Source organism: Perca fluviatilis, chromosome 9 (assembly GCF_010015445.1).
Source record: "Perca fluviatilis chromosome 9, GENO_Pfluv_1.0, whole genome shotgun sequence".
In the NCBI taxonomy this organism is placed as follows: Eukaryota; Metazoa; Chordata; class Actinopteri; order Perciformes; family Percidae; genus Perca; species Perca fluviatilis.
Window position 1 is genome coordinate 37,120,618 of NC_053120.1, and position 23,756 is coordinate 37,144,373.

Below are 23,756 nucleotides of genomic sequence, written 5' to 3' on the forward strand. Positions count from 1 at the left end.
ATTTTCTGTACTACGAAGGTGGATTAGTTGTTATTGGGTTCAATCGCCCCTATGCTTAACGGTTAACCCCCTCCTTGTGGGAAAGTTAGTTTGAGATCAGAGATCAACGGTTACTCCTTACTGACCAATCAATAGATTGATAACAACGTCACCGTTCTATATAGAAGATTCGAGAGAGACGAGAGAGAGAGAGTGAGAGAGGGGGGTGGGCGCGTGGCATAAAAGTTAAAAACATTTAGAAACCGACAACCCGGCTAACTCCCCTGATGGTTATTTATGAAATATATATATTTTAATGGGAGGGAATTATCGGCTTCTTGAACAGTGTGTCGCCAATGCGCATATCGGTTTGAATTATGTTTTTATATTTTTTACTCACAATCGCTTCCCACTGCCAGGGTTGCAACTGAAATAAAAGGCTAAAGCAACGACAGTTTATGGAAAGCACAAGTGTAATTATGGTCAGATTTTCGTCCTGACTGATGAGGAAGTGATATTGATAAGAGTAATTTACGCATCTGATCGGCTTTCTTTTTTTTTTTGCCAGCTTTCCTTCTGTTTTAGGAAGCAGCAACTATATTGCGTTTTCCCTGTAAAACCGAGTCTGTGTTCTTCATATTTATGTAGAATTATAATTTGCTCTTAATTCTTATATAACATGCGGCTCTGGTAGATGTTTGCGATTGGTCGTGGTGCGCAAACACCGCCTCTTTTATGTGAACGCGCGCGCCGCTGGATTGGGAAACCCTGAGTTGACTGAACTAGTTGATAACCAGCGTCGTAGTACAGGTTATGATGGACCGCGGTTGTTAGGTTTGGTGAAGCCGGATAACTGAAAGAAATCCAGGACATGTTGATCTTGCTTCGTAGTACAGAGGCCCGTTCCAGGAAGGAGGTTTAACAAACTCTGAGTCTAACCCTGAACTCTGAGTTGATTTACCCTGAGATGGGAAACTCCGAGTTTTCGGTTCCAGAACAGCTGATTTGAGTTGGTTCAATCAACTCGGAGTAGGTTCACTCAGGGTTACGCGCGTGCACATAAGGCAGTATGAATGGAGCCATGATTCTACGATTCACCATGGTAACAACCTCAAACAAACGGGTCGGCGGAAATACTCATGCGCACAAACAGCGAGTTTGAACATGTGTTTCGTTAAAAAAGCAAGACAGCGGCTGCTGCTGCTGCAACAGAGAGAGAATTGGTGTGGGAGAAAATTGCTGCTGGAGTCAATGCGTACGCATTAACAGTGTATTAATTTCATATTTAATCACAGTTAACTTATAATATTAGGCTACTGGTGAAAACTGGAATTGTAGGCTACACCTAGCTAATTTTATTCAGGTGCAATCCTGCGGGCGGAAAAGTAAATACTATTCCCATTCTGAGGCTGCAGCACCATGATCATTAACAGAATTATAAGTATGATCATTTATTTCTTTTTAATGGCTCTCACTGGTTTGTGTCCAGGGAACACATTTAAAAACCGTTTCAGAGCGATCACACTTTTCTGACGGCTCTGCATACAGTGGCTTTACTATTACAGTGTGATCCGCTGCTGTTATAAAGAAAACTGCCGTTTGCAAAAAACGTAATGCGACACAAAGAATCTGCTGGGATGTTAAAGCCTGTCCACGATGTTGAACTAGTGGAAGGATAAGGTAGGCCTATCTACATATCTAATAGACTGTGATAAAAAACACGTCTCAAATCGGTTATGTGGAAATGAAAAAACATCTATAGTCGGGACTCAATATCATCTCCCGACGTAAACTCTCTGAATTAATACAGCTTTTTCATCAACGGGATCGTCGACAAAAGGACATGACATGTTTGAGAAAAAAAACTATTTAAAGTCTGCCTAACATAAACCAATACGTTTTTTTATTCATGCAGATAACAAACTGCATTAAAATGCGCCTGATACAGACTGAATGAATGAATGAGGAAATGAGTTTCCCCTCCCTCTGAGGGAGGAGAATGAGAGAAACTCGAGTTTTTTTCCCCGTTTCTCTCAGTCTCCTCCCTCTCAGCGGGAGGAGACTGAGAGAAACTCGAGGTTTCTTGAAGAAAACCTGCTCCCGACCAGGTTAGGTTCACAGGCTCAGTTACCATAGTAACTGACTCTGAGGTGAAGTTACCTCTCTTTCTGGAACGGAAAACCCAGAGTTTCCCTCATCTCAGGGTTAACCAACTCCGAGTTTTCACTAAACCTGGGGCCTGTACCATGATGGTAGTTGAACAAACTCAGGGTTGCAGGATTGGTTTAGAGTTGACAAAACCAAACCGATGCAATCAGGCTTTATTGGTACCATGACGCAGCTTATCAACTTTCTCTGTTAACTCAGGCTTTGATCCTTAAACTCTGATTACTCCCCGCGCGCGTGCACATAAAAGAGTGACGTCGGCACCGAACAACCAATCACGTTCAATATGGATAGAGCGAGAGCAATATATTTTTCTGCGAAGGAGCAAGAAATTATTTTAGAATATAAAAATGTTTTTCAAGCACGCAGTAATACCGTCTCTGCTGCCAAAGCAAGACAACAATCTTGGAGGAAGATTGCTGATTGCGTTAATGCGGAAGTTAAAGAAATACATTCTATAGGCCATTAATGTGAAATTATGAATATAGGCTAATCATATTAAAAATGTATTAAATAAAATGAAAATGTGTGTATGTATATATATATATATATATATATATATATATATATGTATGTTTGTAAAATGTGAATGTATTAGCTTTGACATCCTAAGAAAGATTAATATTAATTGATTTTTAGATGCAACCCCAACTCCAAACGTTCTTGGCAGCAGATCAAGACAAAATATAAAAATATAATTCAAAGTGGTGAGTATTTATCACAACCTTTTATTATTTTTGTGAATATTTTATCACAAACACTTCTTTGCAGCAAAAGGTGAAGCCATTGCAATGATTGCAACAGAGAACAGCAGCTGGGAATTAATTACGTCACCTATATGTTTCTTTGCTCACCGCTGATTGGTCAAACTTCAGACTGAGATCTCAAATCCAGAACATAACCTGCCCCCGAGCAGGTTAGCCGTGTAAAGATACCATGGCACAACTTAACAACAAAGCTAACTTTCATAGTACCTAAAACCCAGGGTTGGTGGAAACTAAACTGAAACATAGCTGGCTAGCCACCTAAACCAGCTTCATGGTATAGGCCCCTGCTTTCTGGAACGGGCCTCTGGCCTCATAATGAAAGCATGTTTACCTTAGTAAAAGTGCCAAACAGCAGCTACCTTTTTCTAGTTCTGCCTGCAGAGCCTGGTAAAAAAAAGTATAAAGGTTTGGACATTTTTGTTACTTGTGCTTATTTATTTTTTATGTATTATTATTTTATTGATTTTATTTTTTAAGTATTTGAATTTATCTGGATTATTTTAATTTAAGCTATTTTGTAATTAATTTAAATTTATTTTATTGATTGGATGAACTAGGCTATAATTTGCCTAAAGATGATTATTTTGTATTTTTGTCTGTCTGATTGAATGTTTGTGTTAAAAATAAACCAGACGTTACTCAACAGTTACTCAGTAGCCACTTGCGTAGTTTTTTCACCAAGTACTTTTTTACTCTTACTCAAGTAATTATTTGGATGACTACTTTTTACTTTTACTTGAGTCATATTATTCTGAAGTAACACTTTTACTTGAGTACAATTTTTGGCTACTCTACCCACCTCTGCCTTTTAGTTTTGTAAAGACCGTTGAGGTTTTACACACCTATCCTGTGTAACTTTATTTCGGGTTTCCCAACGATATCCAACCGTCTGCGCGGACGGTCGATCTCTCTCCTCGTACTCGACGAGTTTTCTTCCAAACTCCGAATATTTCTGAAGCAGCAGCAGTTAGTTTAGTTTAGTCGTTCGTTGACAAACTCTCTCAAATACTCAACGGCAGACCTTGTTGCTTCATTACAGCTGGGAAACTACGCGCTACGAGTAGGGGAGAACCGGGGCGAAAGTAACAAAGTGATTTTCTCTGAGCCCTGACTACATTTGCATTTCAAGCTATGACAGCACTTTCAGCACGCAGCCAGTGACGGAGCCGCAAAATATCACGTGATTTCATCATTGTTTCCCGCTGTTATGTCCTGAAAGCTGTTTTCGAGTACGGTAAGTAAATTACTGAAGCGGTACTTTTTTTCTATTTACAAGTTGTGTTTCTCGTTTCATGTGTCACAGTAATTATCAATCTACAGGTTATTTAGTGCTGTAACACATATGATCAAGTTTGCCTTGTCAGAGTTTTTCAGTATACAAGTAATTCGGGTTTAAATGTCAGGTGATTTTCTCTGTGTTGCAGAGTTTATTAAAACATGTTTATGTCATATTATACCAACAGAATATGCCAAGAGTGAGGGGCAGAAAGACAGACAGAGGTCTGATTCAGCCAGATGTGTATGAGAGGGCGTTTCTGGACATATCTGTAAGACACATTAGTCTTAGGGCAGCTGCAAAGTCGCATGGCATATGCCATGTCACTTTGTTCCGATACTGCAGGAGGAGGGCAGAGAACAGCAGGGAGAAGACTAGACCACCAGGGTACAGGTCACACACCAAAGTCTTCTCTGTGGACCAAGAGAGGAAGCTGGAGGCTTATATTAAGAGGGCAGCTGATATTTATTTTGGCCTGTCTCCTAGGTTAGTGTAGTAACGTTACAGTAAAAACATTCAAAATGCAGCTCACTTACACACTGCTCTTACCATAACCAGTTTAAATGCTTATCAAAATGTGAGATTTGTATATTCTTTAAATAGATTTTTCATTTCTATTCAAATTTTTATTGACATTACATTTGATTTCTCCACTGTCTGCAAAGCTGTTTCTAGGTTTCACTAGAGGAACATTGAGGAACAGCTGATTTCGGTAGGTCACCCTCACATTTTATCCCTCACATTTAGGTTAGCCATACCTTAGCTTTTCCACCTCCACCTCCACCTATGCATTTTTTGTGTTTCCATCCAGATGTTTTTATGCACATTTTGAATTTACACATAAAAACATGACTACTGATAGATTATTTTGAGATTTTATGCTAATTTAGTTTAATTTTCATATTCTTCATACTGTTGAATGTTTTATAAAATGGATTGACATTGCCAATAAAAAAATATTCTAAACAAATCAAGGTTTTACTGTCTTATATTTGAAACATTTGATGAAACTGAAATTTTAAATGAAAATGTAATTTAATATATTTTTTTGCAAAGATAAAGGACAAAATATGTTTGCAGTTACATATTAACAAAGTTATAGTCAGATATATTTAATGAAAACAAGAGTAATAAAAAAAATCTAGCTTGTATTGTTGTGTTACTTTTGACCCACCTGTGTGTTACTTTCGTCCCTACTGATGGGGTCGAAAGTAACAATGTGCAACTTATGTTCAAAGTGAAATTATACTGAAGTCATTCGATATTTGTACAAAATACCACCTGGTATTGATAGACCACACTTGTGAGTTATTGACCACAGCAAAAATATATCTCTGTCTAAAACAATATCTTTTAAAAATATGTTTTTCTGAAAAATGGTACTTTCGCCCCTGCTCTCCCCTACAGCCTTCTTTCAGCTAGAACCCATTGACACATATAAACATATAGAACCCAACACATGCAGCTGTTGTTTACTTCCGCTGGATGTCACACTGTTAAGTTCCGACAGTGAAAGTGCGTGTTTTATTTTTTTTTATTTTCTTTTATTATTTTCATAAGTTTGTGCACTTGTTGTTCACGTGCTATCATTGCTTACCTGCTTTTTGTAAACTACATTTTGTCAATAAAAAATAAATAAAATTAAAACAAAAGTGCGTGTTTTTTTCTTTCCACTTTCAAACTGCGTAAACATGTTGGGCTTATTTGGGCTTTTTTACAGGTTAACGTTAGTGGAACCATAGATATAGAACAATGAGTGGAACTATCTGAAATGAAAAGAACACCACAGCGTTCGCTCCTAGACATTCACATTGATGACTCTAAATACGTTTATCAACTATAGACGCAGGCTTCTTATCAGCATTGATATAAACCACACAAAGAAGATGATATCGGTTTAAAACCGTAGAAATAATTCCGTGGTGTGGTAGTTTCCGCTGTGCGCACAGCCGCGATCTCTCAGTCAGCGGACAACCCGACACACCGGAACGTTGTTGGCGGAGTCGTTTCTACGAGGAATCATTTTGGAAGCAGGACCAAAGTTCCGCTCGGTCCAGTCTGTTGTTGGCGGTTGTTGGTGACCGGTAACTGACATTTCGAGTCCCTAGCTAAACGTATAACTCGGCGTTTTAAGGTGTAGCTAAGGAAACAAAGTTTTGGGACGGTCGCAAACATTTCAGTCTACGGCTGTTGGATAATCGAGGTTACTTGTAGCTGGCGTCCACCGCTAGCGATGACATTGACTGCTGGGACAGTTGTCCGTTAGGGAAGTCTGAAGTATGTTAACCCTTGTCCTGGGGTCAAATTTGACCCGTTTTCATAGTTTTCTATTTCAGAAATATGTGTTTCTTTCAACCAGATCGGCCCAAAATAACTTGGATGCATGCATGTACGTTGTAGGAACTCATACAGCATTCCTCGCATGTAAAATTAATGATTAGGCTACTTTCATTGAATTTTTGGGTGTTTTTATTCAATTATATAGCATTTGAAAAAAAAAAGGTTTTAAAACACTATCCTGACCAAACTTTGACATAATCCAGTCTGTGATTCACTCAACATTGTCTGATCTTAACTATTAGTCAAAATAGTTAATCGTTTCAGGGTTTTTTTGTCAACTCACAAATGAGGTATAATGTCATTTAAATTAGGTTTTTTGACCATGAATAAAAAAAGCGTCGGAAAAAGCGAATGAAACGTCAGAAAAGAAGTGCCAGAAAAAGTAAAGTTTTAATTTTGACCCGGAAGAACAACAAGTTCATGGTGGACGGGAACATAGATACAACACAAGGGTTAAGTAAAAAACATGAAAAAAAGTAACGTTCACAACCTTTGCAGTTAATTCTACAATAGGATGAGGAATTCAAGCCCTCTCCTATAATAATCGCGATCGTTTTTGCGTCTGTCTGTAGTTATTTGTAAAAGCCCTGGGCAGCCTGGGGAAGTCATTCAGGAAGTTTTGCGTTACCAGCGAGGACAATGCTTTTACCATTTTTTATAAAGAACAGTCGCTTTTGTTCTCTTTCTGCACATCTGACATTAAACGTCCAGGTGTGCAAACAAGCTGGGCGTCCTGTGAAAAAGGCACCCTCCGTGTCTTGTCCTATCAGCTGTCCCAGAACAACAGACTGGGTTCACTTTAGAGCCACTCCGAGGGCACCGCCTCTCTGGTTCTGCAGCAATGGGAGGACGGCGTGTTTCCAGATTAGTCCCAAGACCACTTTACCTCTGCACCCTGGTCCTGTCCTGGCACAGTGTGGACATCTGTTCCACACCTCAGCCCCCGTGAGGGCCCCGCCTGCTCCTCTCATATGGCTGCTGCTCAAACCTTTGCAGAAGATCACGGCTATAATACTGGGCAGGTAGGAGACACACTGGAGCTCTATACATTTACAATGAGAAATGGGTTCATTGCTTTAAGGCAACAATATTTAATTATACTCAATGTGTACTGTTTTTTTTTTTTTTTAAAAGATCCCATGACATGGTGCTTTTTGGATGCTTTTATATAGACCTTAGTGGTCCCCTAATACTGTATCTGAAGTCTCTTTTATATAGACCTTAGTGGTCCCCTAATACTGTATCTGAAGTCTCTTTTATATAGACCTTAGTGGTCCCCTAATACTGTATCTGAAGTCTCTTTTATATAGACCTTAGTGGTCCCCTAATACTGTATCTGAAGTCTCTTTTATATAGACCTTAGTGGTCCCCTAGTACTGTATCTGATGTCTCTTTTATATAGACCTTAGTGGTCCCCTAATACTGTATCTGAAGTCTCTTTTATATAGACCTTAGTGGTCCCCTAATACTGTATCTGAAGTCTCTTTTATATAGACCTTAGTGGTCCCCTAATACTGTATCTGAAGTCTCTTTTATATAGACCTTAGTGGTCCCCTAATACTGTATCTGAAGTCTCTTTTATATAGACCTTAGTGGTCCCCTAATACTGTATCTGAAGTCTCTTTTTATATAGACCTTAGTGGTCCCCTAATACTGTATCTGAAGTCTCTTTTTATATAGACCTTAGTGGTCCCCTAATACTGTATCTGAAGTCTCTTTTATATAGACCTTGGTGGTCCCCTAATACTGTATCTGAACTCTCTTTTATATAGACCTTGGTGGTCCCCTAATACTGTATCTGAAGTCTCTTTTATATAGACCTTAGTGGTCCCCTAATACTGGATCTGAAGTCTCTTTTATATAGACCTTAGTGGTCCCCTAATACTGGATCTGAAGTCTCTTTTATATAGACCTTAGTGGTCCCCTAATACTGGATCTGAAGTCTCGTTCCTGAAATTCAGCCTTGGTGCAGAATTACAGCCACTAGAGCCAGTCCCACAATGAGCTTTCCTTAGGATGTGCCATTTCTGTGTCTGTAGCTATTGAGGAGGAGAAGGGGGGGGGGGTGGGCAAGGTGGAGTGTGGGGGCGTGGCCTTGACCAACTGCCACTTTGCTGTTTGAAAGCCATGATGTCTCTCTCTCTCATGGGTGGGCCAAATTCTCTGGGCGGGCAAAGCAGAGCAAGGGGAGGTAACCTTTCTCCTTATGACCTCATAAGGAGAAGATTCCAGATCGGTCCATCTGAGGTTTCATTTTCTCAAAGGCACTGGGGGACCATAGGCAGGCTGGGGGAACGCATATTAATGTTAAAAAAACCTCATAAGGTGAACTTTTCATGCCATGGGACCTTTAATGTATAATGCACACATTTTTAGCTTTATCAACAATTGTATTAATTATGTATTAGTTATGAAATAACGAATAAATTACTTCCGAAATAGTTGCCATGTTCCTGTTAATTAACTTTTTTCAATCAACTGGTAAATTTCCCTCTCTCATTAACATACTATGTGTACATTTACAGACTTTTATTATTTGTTTTTAGTTGTACAGTACATCATTTTTCTATTCCCCCCACACACACACACACATCAACATATCTTGCATACATACAGTACTTCACCATAGTTTAAATTCATTCTCAATCCTACCCTTTTTCTTTGCCGTTGCCCTGTAGTGTCAACCTTCTTTTTGTTCTGTCTTGTCTCATCTGTTGTGTTGTTACATTAATTTGAAATCAAATTTACTTGCGAAATTGTAATCCCATACGTGGACTGACTAATAGTAACGATTGGCACACATGAGGCTCCATCACACACAACAATCACTGATCAATCAGGTCTGCTCATACCTCGGTCTGCTGTCACTTGAACAACATCTTTAGCTGGAAGGCCCATGTTGAAAGTTTGTGCACTCGTTTGCAGCAGCGATGATATTTTTTACGCAGACTCAGGGGTGTATGGGCTGGATCAGAGGATTATATGAGCAGTCTGTTCTCAGGTAAGCACAGAGAATATTGTCTGATCCATTTCATGTGCTCCATACTGAGTATGAGCTCTTACCCTCTGGCAGTGAATATAGAGTACCCTAATGTAAACTCAACCGTTTTAAAAATTAATTTGAGCCTACTGCAATAAAAGTCTTAAATAATGTTGCTTGAAGCTGCAGGGGTTGTGTAATAACTTCATGGTATGATGCGAGGGGTTGTGTAATAACTTCATTGTATGATGCGAGGGGTTGTGTAATAACTTCATTGTTGTGTAATATGTTGCTTTTTCTTATTACTGGTTGTGTAATATGTGTAATTTGTGGTTGTGATGTGCTTCAACTCATGTGTCACGTATGCAGCATTTGAGTCCCAGACCAGTTTCCTCACGGGGACAATAAAACATATTGTATCCTATCATACTATCAGTGAGGCATCATTCATTCATTTATTTGGTGCTATTTTGGGTCAGAATTTAGAAACATTTTCAGCTCCCCCATCATGGAACTCTTTGCAGAGAGTTGCTTTGTTTAGTCACTATTCCAAAAAGTGTTGGCCTACTTGTCTACTTTAATGTTGGACTGTTTCCTGTGGGAAAACACACATAATTACTTCAACATTTTGTGCATATACTATGTTGTTAACATATTTTGTGAATGTTTTGATGCTGTCTTTTGGCAAGACCTACTTTGAGATCTCAGTGGTTCTTGCATTTTCTATTAAATTACAAACATGCATATTTATCCAGACATGAAATAAGGTTTTAAATTATTCTTTTCTTTTCATGCTTTACCACTGTAGGGCAGTATATGATTTTAAATGTACTGCATGAGCTGCGAGCTACATAAGCTGGTATCACAGACCTTGTGTGGCATTCCTCTGTGCACAGGAGTATAAGGAAGTGGTGGGTGGCTCTGCCAGCCAACCGCCGGCAGCTCCTGCGCGAATGGGTCCGGCAGCGTCGCTGGCATCTGGCAGCGGGGGCAGGCGTTGCTATGGTGATCTTAGCCCTCCTTCTCCTGACCCACCTGGATGAGTCCCCAGTGACGGGACGGACCCGCCTCCTGGTGTTCAGCAGAGAGAACTACATGGAGCTGGCAGCTCTGACCTCAGAGGCGGTGAGAGAAGGACCAGGGCCAATGTGTTTGTGTGTTTCTTTTAACAAGATTCATAGAGATGCAAACAGTGATGACAGGTCAGATGATATTTAGTAAAAGGAGGAATGGGGGAGAAAATTAAATATGAGGAGCAATTAAACGAAATTATTCCTGCGGCAACCTCTAGCTCACTCGTTAGATGGCATGTGGCCTCTTGCTGCGTGTCTTCCCCCCTTTTCTGTCATTCTTCAGCTGATCTCATAAAAAAATATATTATTCCTAAAATGCTAAGTGTGTGTGTGTGTGTGTGTGTTTCAGTACATGGAGGAGTTTGCAGAGCTGTTGGTTCCAGTCAGTGACCCTCGCCACCAGGTGGTGGAGCGGGTGGTGCAGCACCTGGCACAAAGAAACAAGGACATCCCTGAAGTGTCTGAAGTCACCTGGAGCGTCCACGTGGTGCAAAGTTCCAATGTCAATGCCTTTGTCCTACCGGTAAGTGAGAAAAAAAATAGTCAGATGTTTCTTTCATGTCATATTATCATGTTCAAATCATATGTGAGGATTTTTTTTTATACACATAAAGAATATCTTCAAACGCCAATTGGCTCAGACTTGGATTGTACTTTCCCTTATGTAGAACGGGAAAGTGTTCATTTTTATGGGGATGCTGGACGCTGTGGCGGATGTTCACCAGCTCACCATCGTCCTGGGACACGAGATGGCTCATGCTTTATTGGGACACTCGGTAAGTACATAACCCTCTGCAGACTAGGTTTGTAATTGTAGCATTGTTTCTACCCCTGATGATATTACCATATACTGTATCATCATATTATTTACTATAAGACTTGACTTTGAGTCATTCACTTTTTTATTTATTGTTTAACGACAATATCCATTCATGAGTTTGCTTTTATGATCTTAAAACACTTGGTGACTTGCAGCCTTGTCATATTCGGCGTGTGTTCTTTTCAGTGGACTTCACTGGCCAAAATGGCTGCCACAGTCACTGTAGTTCATGGGCCCCTACTCCTTACATCGTGGGCAGTGGGGATAAATATGTACTACAGACAGATACTCGTATCAAAGAGCTGTGTTAATGGCAGGGGTGAATGAGTCATTGCGTTACCAAAAGTGATGTCTGGAAGTTGCTTATTTATTATGAACAGCAGTCCAAACAAAAAGATCATTCTATACTTAGTTCATATGAAAACTACTTTATATGAAACTTTTGAACACTAATGCTTTAAATGTCTGGGGATTTTGTATGTCTACATTTTACCTTTGGTATTTCCTTTTGGGTTACAGGTTTCTACTACACCCTAATAAGTTTTTTAAATATTTCTTCAGTGTGATTTGTATTCATGTGTGTGAAACAAATAAATATAAAAGTAAAAAAAAACAAAAACACTCAGCGACATTTTGTTCCTACTGCCTCCCAGCACAGTGGCAACAGGCCATCCAGTGCAGCTATGCAATAAGCAAGGGATTATACTATATTTATATACATTGTTCATCCAATGCAAGCAGTTGTATGAGAGAGTCTATAGAACTATTTAGATTGCACAAAAGGACACAGCTCTCCAGAGTTTGATACAGAAAACATGGAAACCTGTTTAGCGCTGTGGAGAATGATGTGCTGCAGTGTACAAAAGCCTGTGTGCAGTATGCTGACATTTGAGAGGCTCAGCTGGTGGTAGCAGACCTTGCTTTGCATGAGGATGAGTCATTGAAAACAAGAACAAAGTTTAGTCATTTAAAAGTCCTTGGCACACGGTAGAAGTTAACAGCTGGCAGTCTTCCAGGTTTCTCCCACCCAAGGTTGTAAAATAAGTCTGTGGATCTCCTATAGGTATGTGCATTATACACTGAGATCTCCTGACTATTCATCATTCACCCCCCGCCCTCCCCATCCTCCCCCAACCCAATCTCATCTCAGAAGTACCGTAATGACTGAAGTGGCACCAGTTGCAGTGTTGTTGCATCAGCCGGTGATAAAGACTCACTGACGATCACCTCCAAACACTCACTAATCCTGTCTGTGCTATGACGACCAAAGTCCTGTCGACCCAGGCTACTGTCATGCTTTATTCATTCTCCACAGATGGCTGTTTTGACTCTGGCAAAAAAAATAAATAAAAAGTGTCTAATGAAGTTGTAGGTATTTCAAGACTTAAAACGTCCCCGGAGGAAATGCTTGAAGGAGATTTTAATTAGATGAAGGGAATGAGCATCGATGGGCTTGGTATTACCGAGTAGGTGTGCTCTATTGGATTGGCTGTTAAAACCTCTAAATCTGTTACAGCGTAAAAGTTCCACTAAAATAGATGGGAACAATCAATATGTTCCAGCGGCCTTGTTCACCTTCCAAAAACTTTGTACCTCTATTATTCTCTCCCTATCCCATTCTTGTCTCTTTTTTTCTTTCTTTTTTACCCTACTCATTTACTTTCTACATTCCTTCCTTGGCTCCTGTCACCTCCTCCTTGACATCCATGTCTTCTCTGCTCTCCACCCCAAGGCAGAACAGGCCAGTCTGTCTCATGTCGTGGACCTCCTGTCCCTTATTCTGCTGACAGCCATCTGGGCCGTGTGTCCTCGAGACAGCCTGGCTCTGCTGGGACAGTGGGTACAGGGCAAGCTTTCCCAGGTGAGACCAGACTGATGCACCGTATAACACACTTTCCTGGTTGTCATTTAGTTGAAGAAACATCACATTTTCCACACACAATGTTCACTAAACAGGTAACACTTTTACTATATGTTTTTGTAGTGCCATTGTGATTATAGATCTGTCTGAAGTCTTAAGAAATTAGAATACTGAAATAGACTTGGACTGTTGATAAGGGAAATGTGAAAAAGTGTATGAATCTTAGTTTGTATAACCTCATACATACATCATTTGTCTCTCCCTTAGTTGATGTTCAGCCATCCCTTCAGTAGGAAACTGGAAGCTGAGGCTGATCAAGTTGGATTGCAGTTGGCTGCGAAGGTATCATCATCACCTGTTTTTTTGGAGCTTGACCCATGCAAGGGACTAAAAGTTGGCCATTGTTTTTTCAGTTCCTTAACTTTATGGAAGTAATACTGAATTGCGTACCCCTTTAACATAATATGGCACTACTAAAGACCATTGGTGCATTTTGGGAGTCATGATTAAGAAATAGTTTAAACCTTTTTACTCTTAGCAGCAGGGACGTGCACAGGTACGGGCTATTGTTGCCCGGGCAACTGCCCGTTTGCCCTGATTGGCTTAGCTGCCCCTCTGGTGAAAGAGCCTAAATAAACTTTTCTTTCTGTCTTTTTTTTTTGCTGTTGTGGCTGCATCAATACGATAATACGACCATCATTGCCGAATTTAAATCAAATGAAATCACTATATCATCCAATCTTGCCCTCAGCGACGCCCACACCCCCACTCCCGTGGCTTTGTTTTCTCACACATGGAGCACCGCATACGACAGAGGGAAAGCCAAGCCCTTCTGGGGGAGTTTTTAAAGTTATGGAGAATATGACAAATGCCCTGTGAATAGTAACCCCAAAAAAAGTAACGTTTGCATCACGTCGCGCTGCATTGCCTATATTTTATAGTAACGTAAAATGCTACGTTATCAACCAAAGCTAATGACCGCCTATATTGCAGCAGCAGGCTAACGTAGCTATGTTACATCCGTTACATTAAGTTATTACATTAGTTTGCGTTGTGTAGAGAAGAGAGAGGCTCTGGGATGGGATGGTTTGGGCTCTTGAATCATGCTAGGTTTTACATTGTTTACAGTAAATATGTTACGTGAGTTTTCAACCAAAAATCTGATGTGACGTTAGTGAAAGTGAAAGTCGCCTTATTTTGTTATGAAATGATAAATTAACAATTGGTTAATTTAAGAACTTTCAAAGAAGCAGCTCTGCAAGATCTGCAACTTTGCAGAGCTGGAATAAAACATTATTGATTTAATGTGATGTAGGCCTATTTTATCAAAAGAATTTTCTTTAAGTTGGAGTAGGCTAATAACTCATTAAAACAAATGTTTCATTAATAATTACACAATTACAGTTCCACAGTCACAGTTAATTGTGTCTGTGCTGTGTATAGCATTGTGAATTAGTTGCCTTTTTTCGAGATAAGAGCAATAGCTAGCGTCCCTGCTTATTTGGGTAATCAGTGTTTTAACATTGCAAAATCATACTCCTGTAATGTAGCTGTTGCTGTCAGACCTTGTAATCTGTCTGCAGGGCACTAGGGGGCACTGTTGTCAAACTAAACTAAACTCAGATTATTCGTCAGCAAGGATTTTCACCTCAGCACAAGACAGAGGGATGCCACGCCACTGTGTGTGTGTGTGTGTGTGTGTGCGTGCGTGCGTGTGTGTGTGTGTCCCCTTCCCAGGCGTGTGCAGATGTGCGAGCAGGACCTGTATTCTGGCAGCAAATGGAAGTCCGAGACCAGCTGACAGGAGAGCCCACCTTCCCCGAGTGGCTGTCCACACACCCGTCACACAGAAACAGATTTGCTCAGCTGGACCGCCTCATACCACAGGTACAGACTCACACTAACAAGATCCCCTGCTCCGTTCAAATAACAGAAGGGATAACTTTATTTCTTTTACCACAATTATACACATTCGTGCTGCTCTGATTCATGCGTTTGTCTTAAGTAAAAGACTCTTTGATCCCTGTGTGAGGAGAGAGCCCTACACCTGTCTGTTGTGCAGGAGAAACGGTGTAGCTTTAGGAGCTGTTGGAAGGAGTCTTAATGGAACTAATGAAGCGTCTGGAGAGCTGTATATCCACCTGCAGACATGTGGCAAGGAGGGCAGAGAGGAAGAAGAGACTCAGGGAGGAGAGGAAAAGATGCAAGGTTTTAGGAAGACGGGAAAAACATTTTTCACACAGGGCCCTGGATGCCTCCTTAACTAAATGTCTTTGAGGCTTTGAGTTCAGGACTTGAAAAAAAAACCAGCCCCACGGTAGCAGCTCCATCTCACAGGCTCACACACTGTGCTGGCACTGTGGCGAGACAATCAATGGTGTCTTAAGGCTAGAAGGAAATCAACAAGCGGTTAGGACAGCAACTTCTATCTTCTATGCGTCAGCATTCACAGTCATTATGTTTTACGTGTGTGTGTGTGTGTGTGTGTGTGTGTTTATGTCGAGAGAGAGAGAGAGAGAGAGAGAGACAATGCATTAGGCAGAGGGAAGTGTAACCTTGAGCTTGAGATGGACTGTTGATAGACCGTCAGATGCTCCAAGCACGAAAGATGAACAGATGGGTAAACCACTAATTGTCCATCAGGTGCCAGTGTTGTTGTGTGTGTGTGTGTGTGTGTGTATGTACATGTTCTATGTGTGAGTGTGTGTTTGTTATATGTTTGTGCATCATATCATATCCCTGTGTGGTAGATTGACCTCTAGCAGCAGTCGTTGTCGAGGCCAGGCTGCAGGCAGTGAAGTGATGAAGACTGTTGTTTTGGGGATTCATCAGCCTGCATTGTGTGTGTGTGTGTGTGTGTGTGTGTGTGTGTGTGTGTGTGTGTGTGTGTGTGTGTGTGTGTGTGTGTGTGTGTGTGTGTGTGTGTGTGTGTGTGTGTGTGTGTGTGTGTGTGTGTGTGTGTGTGTGTGTGTTGAGAAATACACACTCCTCTCACCAAACAGTTGGATCCAGCATGGCAGCACATATGAGCCAGTTAACAACTGAGCTCAGTCGCATGAAAGTGGTGCATAATGTGATGTTTTTAACCTTGCGAGAGGGGACAGCATCAAGCTACTTAACCCCTAGTCTTGTGCAGGCACTCCGCCTCCACTAGTGCGCTCATCATCCTTAAGCAAAGCGTATTAAGTCCACTGGTAGCATGAGAGGGAGAGCCTGTTGAGTGGAAGCCAAGTGCATGTATGTATGAGTCTTGTAGTGGATTCTAAGTGAAAGATTAATGAGAGTTTGGTGTGTGGGGGAGTGTGTGAGACAGACAGAGAGAATGTCTAAGGCTACGTTCACACTGCAAGTCTTAATGCTTAATTTGGATAATTTTTGCTCAGATCTGACTTTTTTGTTTGGCTGTTCACATTACCTTTTAGAATGTGGTAGGGCTGGGGGTTAACGGTTATTTATTAAATGATTAATCGGGCGATTATTTTATCGATTAGTCGACTAATCTAGCGACTAATTGGATGATTACTATAACGATTATTTTTCTGTTGCTCGATTAATAAAAACCATAATGTATCTCAAATACCAAAAAAATCTTAATAATATACTTTATTAAACAACAGTTTTGCACGGCAAAAAATCTTCTTCTTTACATAAAATAAATAAAATAATTTTACTGTTATACAAAATGAAAGGCCAGCCTGTTTACTCGTTTACAGTACCAACATAACTCTCTTGTTCAAAAAATTCAAAAGTTGTAGTGCAAAAAACAACAACAGTATAGACATTCCTGAGTGTTTAACCTAATATAAAATTCCTGTTTTCAGTTTTACAGTCCCATCTAGCAGCTGTGCACTTGGTGGTGCTAGGCTAACCAGCGCAACTTAGCTCTCTGTGCAGTTTGTTCGTGCTAGGTTAGTAGCTAACGTTCACGTTAGCTAACGTTAGCTACTATAGATAGCTGTGTTCTGCAGCCGTAAGCTAGCTACCATTCAAGCCAACATTAGATGATAACTAACGTTAGCTAAACACAACTGTCTAGGCGCCAGTAACTAGCTAACGTTAACGTTAGCTACTAACCTAGCACGAACAAACTGCACGGAGAGCTAAGATAGTTAGCTAGCACCACCGAAGTGCGCAGAGCTCAAGCTACACAACACACTACACAAACATGAAATTAATTTAGCCAACGTTATTACTTAGTTGTTATTGTCTCCTTCACGAGTGACTCTGGTGCCTCCGTCTCAGATGCTCCCACATTGCTGTTGTGCTGGTGTGGTATGCCAACTCCATTTGGCAAAGACCACAAATAACGATACCTTATCGTTTGGAACTAAATTTGAAGTATTCCCATACCTTCGATGATTTAGGGCGAGCTGTTTTTTTTTTTATTGGGGGTTTTTGCAGGGCATTCTGCAATGTTTTGGTCTCCCACGAAGTCGATGTAATTTTGACGTTGACGTCATCGACGTGTCGCTACAGGCCTAGAATGTAGCCTATATCAGATTCCAGTGTAAACTGTTTGCGGTTTCGAACTGACCCGCATGCGCAAAAGAACAATAACAATGACAGCAGACACAGCACGCTGTTGCACTAAAGTTAGGGAGGTCATGTAAGTAAGCATTTTCGCTTTGATTTCAAAATGTTTGTGTAATGGCAGCCGTAACATTAATGAACAGGTGCTAAAGGGCCGCTTCGGTTATTGGAATCATTTGCTTCTTTAAATTCTTTAAACTTCACCTTCCTTTGACACTGCAGCCACCACGCTCTCCTGTGTCCCCGTTCTTCTATTTCGTTTGCTATTTTTTCAAAAACGGAGCGGTTACGGTATGATCCTTCTAGTTTTGATTGAATTTAAGTATCTCCCCATACACTACTTAGGTCTAACACCTCACTCTCCCTCCATTGACTTGCTCCATCACTGTTCTCCATTTTGTAGGCCTAGTCAAGTTTGTAATTGTACTGTCTGTGTCTAGGGCTAACTCCCGCCGGCGCATAATTGTGACAAATGTCGATGAAGATTGAGGTAAAAGTCGCATCAAATCTGCCTTGGTTGTTGTTGTCACACTGCAGCCACATTGAAAAAAATCGGACCTGGGTCTGATTCAGGACCACATTATGGAAGTGGTTGAAGTCTGATTTGAAAAAATCAGATCTGGGCAAAAAGTCTGATCTGGTCACTTGACCACCCAAAAAATCAGATTTGGGCCACTTTTGCCTTTGGTCTGAACGTAGCCTAACTGCTTGGAAGTGCTTGTAGTTAGTTCCTACCAGCTCTGCTTATTCAACCTGTATGGGATTGATTTAAAGAAGAGAGGTTGCATCTTTAGCCATATTGTTAATGCCTCTCTGGAAGTATGGATACACTGTCTCTCGGTCAGTCCACCACTTTGGTCCAGACTGAAATATCTCAAAAACTACTGGCCAGATTTAGATGTAATTTTGTACAGGTGTTCATGTTACCCAGATGATGAACTCTACTGACTTAGCGCCATCATCAGGTCAAAAGTTCAGTTTGTCCTATACTTTGGTTTATGACCAAATACCTGCAAAACTAATGGCATTCCCACCATCATCAGCTGTAGTTTGTATTTAGTGCAAATTTACAAATGTGAGCATGTTAACAAGTTAAACTAAGATGTGTTAGCATTTAGCCTAAAGCATCTCCGCCGTGCTTTAGTTACGTACAGCCTCACAGAGCTACTACAGTGGTATGAATAGACTCTTGTTGATTCTTCCTGTGCTGTCCCATTTTGTTTCTGTGTCTTTAGCTTAGTTCATCAGTTTATCTTTGTCATGTTCGTTTGTCTTTGGTTCTTCACATTCTCCTCTCCTTCTTCTTGTCACATTCATTTCAGTTCACAATGGTGTTTTGATGAAAAGTCTTATCTACCAATCACAAAAAAAAAGGACAAGTAACTTATTTCTTTCTCTACTACACTGCAAACAGAAACAACAAATGGCTCACCGCTACACAAAGAAAGGCATTTATTACAAGGCTTATCATATCCATCTTTGGACTTGTTAATGAAGTTATTGTCTGAAGTTAGGATTAGTCAGTACATATTTCCCTATGAGTGTGGCTTAATGGCTGTTTCTTCATTGTCTCTGTCCAGGCTCTGGAGTTGAGGGAGAGCTGCGTCTGCCCTGCTCTACCTCCTACTGACCCTCGTGTCGTCTTCTCCAAGAGTGTCCATGAGTTGCTGGAAAACGCTAAGCACCAGGAGAGAGAAGGGCCAGAAGGGGCACGCAAGCCCCGCCTGCCCCACAGCCCGGTCTCACTCCCCACTGGATTGTCCGCGGCTCTGCTTACCCAGTCTGCCGTCCTACCTTACCCAAACGTGGATCAAGAAATTAAAGGCCCAGTCCCTTCCGTAGCTTCAGCGTTAGCGGTAACAGCCTCTGTCCCTGCTCCTGCTGAGGGGGAGGGACCCCACCCTGTGGTGCAGAGCATCAGCTGACAGCAGTGTTTTAATCCAGACTAACTGGCTTTTTTTGGATGAGTGAATGAGTCAGTGATTGTTATGTTGGTCAGCTAGCATATCCGTCAACCGTTTTCCGCTGCTAAATGTTTGTTTTCATATTAAATTTCAGCGACCCTGGATGCATAGGTGGTAAAGTGGTAAAGTTTCCTCCTACCATTGCAGAGACCTAGGGTTAGTCCTTTTCTCTGCACCAAAGACTCCTTCTGTTTGCCAGCACAATGGAGGGCGGAGCTGGGGATGGTACTGTGAAAACAATTGGCTTTGGAGAAAATCTGTGGAAAAAGTCAGCAAAAAAAATACGCTGTATTGTCTATATTAACTATAACTGAATTCAAGGCCCCTCCTAACCTTTCCCTCTACTGCAACACCCTGCTGACTGAGCTTCAGATTATGTTATTCATGCCTAGTAACTACAAAGATGCCACATTAATTAAATAACCTCGAACAGGAAAATGCCAAATGAATCTTAGTGAAGCTTCCATACATTGCCAGATTAATATGTGCATTATTCATTGACACATGGCAACAGAGTAAGCACTTTGTGTGTGCATGTTGGAGGCTTCGTCCATGGCAGGCAGAGGACATCTACATTTTAATTATGACTGCTACATTTTCATGCCACACACACAGCACTTTATGCATTTTCTACCCTTAGGGACTTAATGGTGTAAATTTATGCCGGGTTGTACGCAGGTTTCTAAAACACAGCCTTCTGCACAGGAATGCCAATATCCACCGTCAAGCTTCGAGAAATCTTCCATGGGATTTTGTAAAATCTTATTTAACAAGGCAAGTTGACTGAGACAACATTCTTATTTACAACAACAGCCTGCGGGAGCAGGCGCACAACAAAGAGGAGGCAACAGTTATGGTTCAAATCTTGGTAATTGTGTGTGTGTGTGTGTGTGTGTCACAAAGTAGCACACTTGGTTAAACTGTGAAATCAAAAAAGAACTGTTTTCATATGGGATAAATAATTTTATTTGTGTCATTGAAATTTAGGTTCAGGGTCTGTATCAGCTTACAAAACATCAGACAACAGCTTACTTGTGCTGGGAAAGCTTTGTTTTACAACAACTGTCTATATTGTAACAAGTGGCCAGTGATAGGGTTTCCATAGAAATGTGCAATAAAAAGCCAAGGGAATATTGTTTTTTGCATATCAATAACTCAGCAACAGGAACGTGCTCTGTTTCCAAGTGGCAAGCAAAAAAATAAAAAGCTTGAAAAGAAATATGCTTTATTTTGGCTTTTATTTTTTTCACCCCCACTGCAAGATCCACTGAAATTCAAATTGAATTTACATTTATCTACAGCAGGAATGAGGATTATGGAAACAATGTAATATGTACTGTGTGTGTTTTAATGTGTAAGAGTAAGAGGAAATGATCAGCATGTGAAACATGAAACCCCTCCCATTCTCACACCAACCAATTAGACAGTGGGTAAAAGATGAGAGGAGATGTAGACTTAGTTGTAGATTTCTTTTTGTGTGTGTGTGTGTGTGTGTGTGTGTGTGTTTGTTAGCAGCAGCAGTTACTTATTGATGCCAGGCTCCTGGGGAAACTCAGGACCTCTCACAGCTCATCAGACAGACGTACAGTTTGGAAATCTCATAGACAAGATAACACCAAGCCAGTCGTAATCAAATGAAAGCTACTACAATTCCCATCAGTCAGTTTCACCCCAGTGCTTTTGTAATGCCTGCAGACTATTCCAAGTTCTTGCTTCTTAAATTCTAGATACATCTTGTCATCTTGTGATAACTCTGTATTAAATACAATTGGAGCAACATCCAAGTTCCCTTTTGAGCACGGACATCTGTGTTTCTGCTGCAGAAGACAGAAAGTAACCGAAGCGTAGACTAAAAGCTCAGATGTCTCAAGGTGGTCACTTCCTGGTCACGCAGATTTGACCTTCACGTTCAGGATTTATGGATCCAAATCTCTCTCTCATTCGTCCGAATGGAGACTTCCCATTTCTTGGCCACATTGTTGTGTGCACGCTGAAGCATCTGGATGAAGCTCTCTCACCACTCGGAGAGAAATTGGAACATGAGCAGGCAACAGATGACACTCACACCCAGAGGTAATTGTAATGAGCGTGATACAATACACACACAGTGCGCTGAGTAATTGTAGCCTACTGCTGGAGTCTAAACATTACTGCGACAGAGGGCTTAATCAAAGAAAACAAAGAGACATCAGAAGCCAAAGGGATTGGAAGGACAGAAATGGAAAGTAGACAAAGTGGAAGCATGGGGATTGACAGGAGAAAAGAAAATATTTCAGGTGTGTGAAAGAGCATCTTTTTTGTGTGTTATTTACATTTAAATCAAACATTAGATTTTTTGAACATATTTTTACTGAAATACTGGATGGGACTATTCTATGTAGTTTCTCAGTGTTCACATACGTAGCCTTGGGCAGATCTGTTCACCAAAGTGAGTTAGAAATCAGGTGTCTGCCTTATGTCTGCAAATCCACCTCAAGTCTTATATTGTTGTGTGTTTGTATACTCTTCCGCCCACTAGAGACATCACAGACTGTTTCTGAGACCTCTGACAAACTGCTTGCAGGTATTTTGAAGGTATTGACAAGCAGAGAAGCGTTGAAAAGTAGAAGAAGAACAAGAAAAGGTAGCACACCCACAACAGAGAAAGCTGAATGCACGATAGACGGCAAACTCAAGATGCTGTTTCCCAGCAAATACATTCCCAGAGAGAGTCAGGGCAGTGAGAGAGCAACCCAACACATCTGCTGTGTAGGTAGCTGAATGATGTCCCAGAATGCAGTCTGGCTGCCCTCTGACCTCCCTGTGGAGTGTTGCTCGAAGTGGCTCATCCACAGTCCCATTTCTTAGATCCACCCCGACACACATGCAGCAGCTGCTGCGGCAGCGTGTAGAGGGAACATAGTGATGGAAGTGTGTGTGTGTCTGTGTCTGTGTCTGTGTGTGTGTGCGTGCGTGTGCGTCTGTGCGTGTGTGTGGTAAAAGTTGCTGTGTCCTTCCGCTGTGCATTAATTATACATGTGGCATGTGGGTGTCTGATTGAAATGAATATTTTACTGCTTTTAATCACTGCCATTGCCAGAGTGATGGAGCATCTGGCTGCGTTACCTGGGTAATTAAAGATGCTGTCTCACACATGCACACATGCAAGTCTCAGAGGTTGTGTCTGCAGTATGAGACGGAAGTACTCCAGAGGCTTACTAATGAGTAAAATTAGATTTGAAATGTTTTGAAGCAATGGGGCCCATGAAAAATAAATAAAGATTGCTTTTGTCTCATTTTGATTAGCAAAAAGCTTTTCATACAGGCCAGGGGACAATGGAAAATCTCTTTGAGCTGATGTGGGATTAGTGTTGGGCAGAGGTAGCCTTAGCTGCACTTAAATCTTTATTTCTGTTGTCATTTTGAGCCATAACTGTAACATTTAAAGATATATAGCTAGGGGGGGCCTCTAGCTCACCCAGTTAGCGAGCATTTCGCCCCGTGTTGGCTGAGTCCTGCAGCGGCGTGGGTTCGAATCCGGCCTGTTGCCCTTTGCTGTGTGTCATCTGCTGTCTCTCTCTTCTGCTTTCATGTCTATCCACTGTCACTGTATATAATAAAGGGAAAAGCCCCCAAAAAATAGTCTTAAAAAAAAAGATATATAGTTTATATATATATATATAGGTGGTCCAACCTATCTGACGTTTCTGCTGTGCTTATTTTATGTACTGTGTTGCTTTGCTAGCATCTTTGATAAACCAAATCTAGAGTTACAAACAGCAGCATCTCACCGCCAGTGGGACTGACTGCTAGTTTGGAGTGACTGCTAGTTTGGACTGACTGCTAGTTTGGACGGTGTCTTTGTCTCAAGTCTGTGGCCCAACAGGTAAATTAGGTCTCCAACCTAACCTAGGTTGTTGCTCGTCCCCGTTAGCTCACACTGATAAAAATATAGAGCCTGATCTACTTAAAAAAGGTAAGGCAACTTTTTGCATCAGATTATTATGTAAATAAAGCAAGG

The 23,756-nt window shown here is 41.0% G+C and overlaps 1 protein-coding gene and 1 non-coding gene across 2 annotated transcripts; both read left to right on the forward strand.

The window, feature by feature from the left end:
* The first annotated feature begins 7,167 nt into the window (after window positions 1-7,167).
* On the forward strand, window positions 7,168-20,975 carry oma1 (OMA1 zinc metallopeptidase). Its single transcript, XM_039811820.1, has 8 exons — window positions 7,168-7,550; window positions 10,405-10,633; window positions 10,931-11,104; window positions 11,250-11,357; window positions 13,134-13,262; window positions 13,530-13,604; window positions 15,000-15,149; window positions 19,373-20,975. Exons 1-8 carry the CDS (start codon window positions 7,168-7,170, stop codon window positions 19,715-19,717), a joined length of 1,593 nt encoding a protein of 530 aa, XP_039667754.1. The 3' UTR covers window positions 19,718-20,975.
* Window positions 11,552-11,688, forward strand: LOC120566223. The gene has a single exon (XR_005640357.1). It is a non-coding gene; the product is annotated as a small nucleolar RNA SNORA5 (small nucleolar RNA).
* Window positions 20,976-23,756: the final 2,781 nt, after the last annotated feature.